Raw genomic sequence first — 9,720 nt, forward strand, 5'->3', positions numbered from 1 at the left:
TTGGTATTTGTATTGGGATTGCATTAAATGTGTAAATTGCTTTTGGTAGTATTGCCATTTTCACAACATTGAGTCTTCTTCTCCATGAGCACGGGAAAGAATGAGATTTGAGAGAGTTCCCAACACTGAGCTCCATGGCCCATATGATCTTTTCATTGCCAACTAGAAAGCTCTTAGAGCTTCAGTCTTCAACATATGTATCAAGGATTTTTGTCATGTGATTCTAGGATAGTCATTATGTTGCGTATCACAGTGTAATTTTTTTTTTTACTTTGTTGTTGAAATAGTCATTATAGTGAGCCTCACTATCTAAAAACTATTTATAAACAGACACATGAAGAAATAATCAAAATCACTGGCCATAAAAGTGATACAAATCAAAACCACATCTCACCCCCATAGCAGTGGCAAAGTTTAATAGGAAACCAAGCAATAAATGGTGGACAGGATGTGTAGATATTGGAACTCTCTTAAAATGGTACAACTCTAATAAAATGTACAATCACTATGGAAGGCAGTTTGGTGTTTCCTCAAAAAGCTTAGCATAGAAACTGCATACTACCCTGGTATTCCACTGATATGAATATACCCCAAGGAAATTAGAACTGAAACACAAAGATTTGTACACCTCTGTCCATAGCAACATCATTCACAATTGCAAGAACATGAAAACACCACAAATGTTCAACTACAATGACTAATGATTGTGCACACAATGGAATACTATGCAGCACTCAGTCAGGAAAAAACAATTTTTAAAATTACTACATAACTTGGGAGAGACTAAAAGGCATTATGCTGAGTGAACTAGCTCAGTCTTATAAAAATAAATTCTGCAAGGACCATTATTGTAAAAACAGAAAGATAATTTGTAAAACGTATGGGGATCCAAGAAAGGAAGAGGTGGAAAAAGAAGGATGAAGGTGGGAAAGGGAGGAAATCATAATGACACACAATTTGGTTGGTGGATGGATGGGAGGCAAAGGAAATAGGAAATATGGGAGGGGGTATCTAGAAAGACAGGGTAATGATGGATGTGATTTAATGGTGATTGATTTTATAACACATAACAAATGAAAATTATTGAAACAATGTGAATGAAGGATAGTGTGAAACACAATGTATACTAAATTTGTATGCAAACTAATATAAAATAAAAAAATATTACTTTTTTTAAAAAGAAAGCTGATATTCATAGATTGTTACAGCTATACCCTTTATTAAAAGGTTCTAGAGATTTCCTGGGAACCAAGATAAAAGAAGGGATCTCTGATTAAGGTGGAATTTTAATCACATATAATTAAAAGTATTAAGTACCAGAAGTAACAGTAGGTCATAATTGGTATTTAACAGAAATGGGGAAATTTCCAAGGTGGGGAGAAAGTCATTACATAGATTACTTCTGGATTATTTTATAAGAAAAATAGTAAATGTACTACAAAATCTTAAATAAGCAAATTATTATCAAGTGCCAAAGCAGTCACATGTCAGAATGTTACAGACAAAAATGGAACAGATTCTTGTAAAATATTTGTGTAAACAAAATATAAGTGTCTATTTAATTGTATATAATTGTAATTCTAGAAAATGTGTGAAATGTTTTTCTCAGTGTTTAGAAAATATAGTTTCCCCTCAGTGTTGGCCTGGTATAGTGAAGAGAAGAGACTTTGGAAGAGGATCAGAGGGATGAGAAGGAAGCATTGTTTTCAAAACATTCAAAATTACTTCTGGCATGTAATTTTTTTTTTTGAAAAATTGTAGATTTGTTGGCACCTAAATAACAATAACAAAATGCACAATTAAAAAACAATATAGTAAACCAGTAGAAATAAAAATTGCATGTAATTTTTTTTTTTTGAAAAATTGTATTCAATAAAATTTTATATTAATCTGAAAGAAAAAACCCTTATATATCTAGGAATACCACAGAATCATTGTTTGGAACAATATATTATGAAACAAAGATTGCTATTATTCTTGTTGTTGTTGTTATGTGCCATCGAGTCGTTTGCGACTCATAGCGACCCTATGCAAAACAGCCCTAAACCCTGCTCTATCCTGCACCAACCGCACTGCCCCTGACACACCCATCCTGATTACCCCAGTCACCGAATCAATCTATCTCATAGAGGGTCTTCCCCTCCTGCGCTGTTCCTCCACCCTCCCAAGCATGATGTCCCTCTCCAAGGACCCATCCCTCCTGGCAACATGTCCAAAGTATTATCAGACGAAGCCCCAGAATCTTGCCTCCAAGGAGTAGCTTGGTTTAATCCTCTCCTGGCAGTCCATGGTACATTCAGTACTCTTCTCCAGCACAACAGCTCAAAAGCATCCACTCTCCTTCTGTGCTCCCTAGTCATTATCCAACTCTCTGATTCATAACAAGCGATTGCAAATACCATGGCCTGTATCAGGCGCACCTTAGTTTCCAGAGAGACACCTTTGCTCCTGAGTACTTTAGAGAGGTCGCTAACAGCAGACTTTCCCATCACGATACGCTTTTTTGATTTCCTGACTGCTGGTGCCAAGAGTGTTGACTGTGGAGCTGAGCAAACTGAAGCTGTGAACAATCTCAATCTCTTCGCCATCCATCCTGACACTGCCAATTGGTCCAGTGGTGAGAATCTTTGTCTTCTTGACATTGAGCCTCAGTCCATACTGAAAGCTGCAGTCCTTGACCCTCTGAAGTAAGTGCATGAGGTCCTCCTCAGTTTCAGCAAGCAGGGTTGTGTCATCTGCATTACGCAGATTGTTGCTTGATCTCCCACCAATCCTAAAGCCACGTTTCTCCTCATAGAGCCCAGCCTCCCGGATAATCTGTTGTGCATATAGGTTGAAAAGGTATGGAGATAGGATGCATCCCTGGCATACGCCCTTCCCAATTTTGAACCATGCAGTGTTGCCCTGCTCTGTTCTGACGACTGCCTCCTGGTCCAAGTATAGGTTTTCACATTAGAACAATCAAATGTTCTGGGATTCCCATTCTTCTCAAAATCAGCCATAGTTTGTTATGATCCACACAGTCAAATGCCTTTGCATAGTCAATGAAACACAGATAGACATTCCTCTTGTATTCTCTGCTTTCAGCTAAGATCCATCTAACATCAGCTACAATATACCTAGTACCACGACCCCTTCTAAACCCAGCCTGGACTTCCGGTAGTTCTCTGTTGATGTGCTATTCCAGTCGTTTTTTGATAATCTTCAGTAAAATCTTGCTTGCATTTCCACCTTGATAGTACATAAAAGAAGAGGATCAGCATTGATAGACAACATCATGACAGAGGGAGAAAATATAGATCTTGTCAAAGACTTCATTTTGCTCGAATCTGCAATAACAAATATTCAGTGCTCTTCTACTACACTACAGCTCAAAGGCATCAGTTATTTTTCTATCATCTTTGTTCATTGTCCTGCTCTCAGATAGGAAAGACTATAGCCTGACTCAGGTGCACTTTAGTCTTTAAACTGACATCATTACTCCTCAGTATTTGGAGAGATGCCTAACTGCAGAATTTCCTCGTGCAATTTGTCTCCTTATTTCCTAAGTGCTGGTACCAAGCATGATAATTGTGAATGCAAGAAGATGAAGGTGATGGCAATTTCAAATCCTCTCCATACATCATGACATTGCCTATTGGTTCAGTGGTAAGAATCTTTTTTTTTTTTCTTGACATTGAGATGTAATCCATGCTGAAGGCTACATTCCTTGGTCTTCTGAAACAAGTGTGTCAAGTTCTCCTCATGTTCATCAGGCAAATTTGTGTCATCTGCATACCACAAATTAAAAGATTTCATCTGGCCCCAGCCACTGGAAGGTCCCAGACAATGAATTTGTCTCAATGGGAGAATCTCCGACAATTTCATCCACTTTCACAGGGGAGACTAAGCTTGAATAGCGAAAACTGCCACTTCAAAGTATGGATTAAATAACTTTTTATGATTATTCTGTGTTAGTTTATCCATGCAGAGAGATAAAATGTTCCTTTCTTTGAGGAAAAGGCCAGGATAACCCCCAAAACGTTCCTCCTTCTCTGTATGTGTGAGAAATTGGCTATATTTGTTAAGAAGAATATCTATTCTTTGCTCTCAATTAACATTGTATTTTCTCTCTTATACACCTTCTTGGTGTCGATAACTTTTTTTCCCTCCAGGTTTAGTATCAGTCATCACATCTTTAAAATGACATCCTGAAATTCTTGGCGTGTGTGCTGCGGGTGGTTGCGGGTTCCTTTGTTGTCTGAAGATGGCGTTTGACCTTCTTCTCTGCTCTGGTCACTACTTGGTGACCCTCAGGCCCATGTCCTGACACCCCGCGCGCTCTTCCTTCTCTCCCACACGCTCCAGTTCCCGAACTTCCAACTCCCTGGCTCCAGAGACAGGTGCTCCCCGCAGTGTCCTGGCCCGGCAGCTCTTGAACACGAGCTGCACCAAGTGCTTTGTCACCTGCACAAATTTCAAGTGCCGTGTTAAGTGTGTCCAGTCTAGGCAGCTGAGGAAGGAGAGGTTCCAGCTTGCATTTGTGTAAATCACAAGGAAGGATTTGAGCCCCTGTGAAAGGGAGTGTGGACCAGACATCGTTCATCTGCTTCCCGAGTATCCTGTGTTCTCCCACTCAAATGCTGTTCCTGACGTGATTTCTTCATATTAACAAAGATAATTGCCTTCGACCTGCTTTAGGTGGAGTAAAAAATGGCACCATTGTTTCTTAACGATGTGGTCATTTTCTTCAGCCAGGAAGAGTGGGATTTGCTGAATGTTGCTCAGAAGAAAGTCTACAGGGACGTGATGATGGAAATCTTAGAAACCGTGGGCTTTATTGGTAAAAGCCGTGAAATTGTTAATGACGGAGAAGCATTATCCCCTGAAAGTACAAAGTTGGAATTCTTGAGGACTGTCCATCCTTGGCATTCCATGTTGGCGAAAATGTTAAAATTGTGTGACAGAGAAGATCAACGTAATATTGTAGAGGCCGACTGGAGAAGTGTAACACTAGAGGAACTGTGTGAAGGGAGTGAAGAAAATAGCCCTGGGAAACTGTGCATCAGATTTCCAAATTATTCCTGCAACCATGTAGACATGAACTTGTTAAGGACTGACATTGGTGAAAGCAGCCATGCATGTAAGAAATGTGGGAAAGATTTCTGTACTTTCTCCTCTTTTTGGATACGTTTAGTAGATGGACATGAGACTACAGAATACGGTAATATCTATAGGAATTCCTCTTTAGATTTTCATGAAGCATTTAATGATTTAAACAAGCCTTACAATTGTACTGGAAATGAGAAGTGATTTTCTAATTCTGCCTCCCTTACTAGAACATCAGACATCACCATAAAGAGAAAAATGTACACTGTAGAGAAGCCTTATAAATATACGGTATGTGGAAAATCTTTTCTTTCTTTCTCATGGCTCAGGAGACATGCAAGAACACACAGAGATGGGAAACCTTATGAATATAACCAGTGTGGGTAAACCTTTCATTGGCCCAGACTTTTAACTGCCTATGCCAAAATTCACTCAGCAGAGAGGCCTTTTGAATGTAAGGAAGGTGAGAAAACCTTTTCTTGATCAAATCACCTCATTAAGCATACTCAAATTCACACAGGAGAGAGACCCTATGAATGCAAGGAATGTACAAAAGCAGTTTTAGAATCCAGTCACCTCATGAGACTTGGAGGAATTCAAGGTGTCGACAGAGATGTTATGATTGCAAGGAATGTATGAAGAGTTTCCATTACCTTGCTGATCTTACTGTGCACACAAGAATCCACACAGGAGAGAAGCCTTATGAATGTAAGGAATGTGGGAAAACATTTTCCCAATCAGGTAACCTCAGACAACATAGAAGATTTCACACAGGAGAGAGACCTTACCATTGTCAGGAATGTGGGAAATCATTTGCCCTGTCAGGTCAGCTCACAGTCCATAGAGTAATTCACACAAGAGAGAGACCTTATCAATGTGAGCAGTGTGGGAAAACGTTTACCTCTCCTCCTAGTCTTACCTATCATAGAGGAATTCACACAGGAGTGAAATCTTATGAATGTAAGGAATGTGGGAAAACCTTTACCAGTTCAAGTCCCTCTTTCAACGTAGAAGAATTCACACAGGAGAGAGACCTTTTGAATGTCTGGAATGCGGGAAAACATTTTCCCAGTCAGGTCATCTCACTTCACATCAAAGAATTCATACAGGAGAGAAACCTTATGAATGTAAGGAATGTGAAAAAAACATTTTTGCTTTCAAATTACCTTACTGTACACAGAAGAAGTCACACAGGTGATAGACCTTATAAATGTAAGGAATTTGGGAAAACATTTTCCAGATCAGGTCACCTCAGGCAACATACAAGAATTCACACAGGAGAAAGACCTTACCAATGTCAGGAATATGGGAAAACGTTTCTCTACCCAGCTAGCCTTACCCCACATAGAAGAATTCACTCAAGAGTGAAACCATGAGAATGTTAGGAATGTGGGAAAACTTTTGCCAGCTCCCCTCTCTCAACATAGAATAATTCACATAGGAGAGAGACCTTTTGAATGTCTGGAATGTGGGAAAACATTTTCCCAATCAGGCCAGCTCACTTTACATCAAAGAATTCATACAGAAGAGAAACCTTATGAATGTAAGCAATGTGAAAAAAACATTTTTGCATTCAAATTACCTCAATTGTACATAGAAGAATTCACACAGGTGAGAGACCTTATGAATGTAAGTAATGTAGGAAAACCTTTCTCGACCCTAGCACAGTAAGAAAACAGCAAAGAATTCACACAGGAGAGAGACCTTATGAATGTAAGGAATGTGGAATAACCTTTGCCAGTTCAAGTCACCTCTCTCAACACAGAGCAATTCACACAACACAGGAGAGAGACCTTACAAATGTCAAGAATGTGAGAAAACATTTCACAACCCAGGCTCACTAAGAAATCACCAAGAAATTCACACAGGAGACGTTAAGGATGTCAGTAATGTGGGAAAACATTTTCCCAAACAAGTCAGCTCACATTACATACAAAAATTCACCCAGGAGAGAGACCTTACCAATGTCAGGAATGTGGAAAATCATTTTTGCAATCAAGTCATCTGACTGAATATAGAAAACTTCACATGGGAGAAAGAGCTTATGAATGTGAGCAGTATGGGAAAACTTTGCCCAATCCGTTTCCTTTACCCAACACAGAAGAATTCAGACAGGAGTGATAGCTTATGAATATAATGAATGTGGGGAAAACCTTTGCCCAATCAGTTTCCTTACCCAACATAGAAGAATGCACACAGGAGTGAAAAGTTAGCAATGTAAGGAATGTGGGAAAACCTTTGCCCAATCAACTCACCTCTCTTCACTCAGATTTCACATAGAGAAATAATTTGAATGTTCAGCATGTGCGAAAACATTTTCACTATCTTGTCAGCTCACTTCACATAAAAGAATTCAGACAGGAGTGAAACCTTCTGAATTTAAGAAATGTGGGAAAACATTTTTAAATCAAGTGACCTCGTTGTATATAGAAGAATTCACACAAGTGAGATACCTTATGAATGTAAGAAATGTGGGGAAACTTTTGCTCAAGCAATTCACCTCTTGGCACAGAAGAATTCACACTGAAGACCTCTGGAATGTTCAGAATGTGGGAAATCTGGAAGAGCTCTGGTGGCCTAGTGGCAAGAAGCTGCACTGCAATCCCAGAGGAACACGGTTCGAGTCCACCAGACACTCTGCCAGAGAAGGAGGCGCAATATCCTCCTGTACCAGTCAGATCTGATTTGACAGTACACGCACACAAAATAAAAAAAAAAATAAAAAAAAAGAATGTGGGAAAGCTTTTTGAGAGTCAAGGTTTCTGAAAAAGCATAGAAATATTCACACCGGTGAGAGACCTTAGGCATGTACAGAATAGGGGGAAACTACGTTTTTTTTTTTGCCTTCCAGCTTAATTGTAAACCGAAAAGATGGCAGGAGAGAACTGAATGTCAGGAATATGGAAATTAGTTTTCCTGCCTTCATCCTAACTGTACATAAAGGTATTTATACAGGAGAAAATTTTAGGAATGTAAGGGGGTGTGCTGAAGGTGTTTGATGATCATTTTCCCTCATCAACCATAGATTATTTCACACAGAAAAGAAATCTTTGGACTGTAAGAAATGTGGGAAAACATCTTCACAGCACACTTTAGTAGACATAAAAATTCAGTCAAGACAGCGAATTTAAGAACGCAAGGATTGGAGGGAAAGCTTTTGCAACCCTTATGTGTGAATTGTCCCTGTAAAGTTCCCTGAGGATAGACCACCTGAATATAAGGAATGTGGGACAACCTTTCCAGAGTCAGATGCCATTAGGCCATGTAACAATGGATTCACATAGCACAGACCCTACAGGAATGTGACCAATGTAGGACAGAGTTGATCTATTCCCTCCTCTCTGGACATGTTTATACTAACCCTGCAGACAAGCTGTGTGAACGTAAGGAATTCAAGTATTCGTTCAATCCATCCTCTGCCCTCACTGGGCATTTGAGAACTCAGACTAGATGATTAAGTAAACTAAGAAGCAGTTAGTCTTCCTGATCATATCCTATAGGAGAACTGTCATTGTGTTTTGGAAAGTGAGACACTTGCACAGATTTTTCTACTTGTTCATGCAGGTAGGAATCCTTCAGTGTTTGTGGAAGCTGTATCTATTTTTGCACCACGGTAACACTGTAATCTTTGTATTGCTCCCGTGGGTGTTTGCAAACCAATTTATTGTTTCCTGTGTTTCAAATTAAAATTTTTCATTGTTAAGGTATACGTCATTGAATCTTATTCATAATGCCACAGATAACACAACCAGGGAAGTGCCATTTCACAGATTTTGAGGTTTACAATTGATATTTCCATGCAATTAATAAAATTCTCACTTGTACATGGAAAAAAAAAAGACATCCTGCTTCTAGCATGAAGTCAGTCTGGTTAATCCTCTACAAGGTTTTCCGTGCAAGGGCAAGGTTCAGATTTATTTTTTCTGAGCTCACTATGAGTCATAGTCTACTATGGCTATGCACCTAAAACTATAATATTCTGAACAGAATATACATGGATTAATCTGAATATTAATTGGGTTATAGACCTACTTAATCTCTGTCTTCCTTCTTGAACACTTGATCCATTTATAAGTATTGATTTATCTAGATTCAAACGTACTATGAAATTGAAAGTTTTCTTATTTCCCTTCAAGTCTATGATTAGTTGCTTTGGTTTTAGTTTGGTTGTATTTTGTTGGGAGACTTTTTCTGATTTGTTTGGGTGTTTTTGGTTGGTTGTGGGTTTGTTTGGAGTTTGTTTTGTTCTTTTTTTCCCTCCCTTACCTTTTAACATTTTCTTCTGAATAGTTTCAGGACAATTTATAATTTCATTTTATTTTTTTATTAATTTAAAAATTATACAGCATAGTTTTAAATACTTACAAAGATCTTCTAGAACTTATACCAAGTGTTCTATGTTATTATCTTCCTGTGTATTACCTTTTTCCTTCACCAATATTGTTATTTCACAAGGAAGAATTCAAGATACTAAAGAGCTGAACAGAAGATTCCAAAAGGCAGCTCGGAATGACAAAGCAAAATACTACAATGAAATGTGCAAGGAGCTAGAGTCAGAAAATCAAAAGGGCCGAGAGAATATTAAATGATCCAGGAAGTATTAAGAGAATATGGAAGGAATATACTGAGTCA

At 38.6% G+C, this 9,720-nt stretch overlaps 1 protein-coding gene and 2 pseudogenes across 1 annotated transcript; all 3 read left to right on the forward strand.

Moving 5' to 3' along the window:
- The first annotated feature begins 4,692 nt into the window (after positions 1-4,692).
- Positions 4,693-5,475, forward strand: LOC102845003 (zinc finger protein 556-like). Its single transcript, XM_006900881.1, has 2 exons — positions 4,693-5,288; positions 5,418-5,475. The coding sequence occupies exons 1-2, from the start codon at positions 4,693-4,695 to the stop codon at positions 5,473-5,475; spliced, it is 654 nt and encodes a 217-aa protein (XP_006900943.1).
- A 21-nt stretch (positions 5,476-5,496) lies between these two features.
- LOC102845409 lies at positions 5,497-6,645 on the forward strand (annotated as a pseudogene).
- Positions 6,646-6,680: 35 nt separating this feature from the next.
- Positions 6,681-7,892, forward strand: LOC102845812 (annotated as a pseudogene).
- Positions 7,893-9,720: the final 1,828 nt, after the last annotated feature.

Source organism: Elephantulus edwardii, unplaced genomic scaffold (assembly GCF_000299155.1).
Source record: "Elephantulus edwardii isolate Elephantulus edwardi_28Jun2011 unplaced genomic scaffold, EleEdw1.0 scaffold00301, whole genome shotgun sequence".
NCBI lineage: Eukaryota > Metazoa > Chordata > Mammalia > Macroscelidea > Macroscelididae > Elephantulus > Elephantulus edwardii.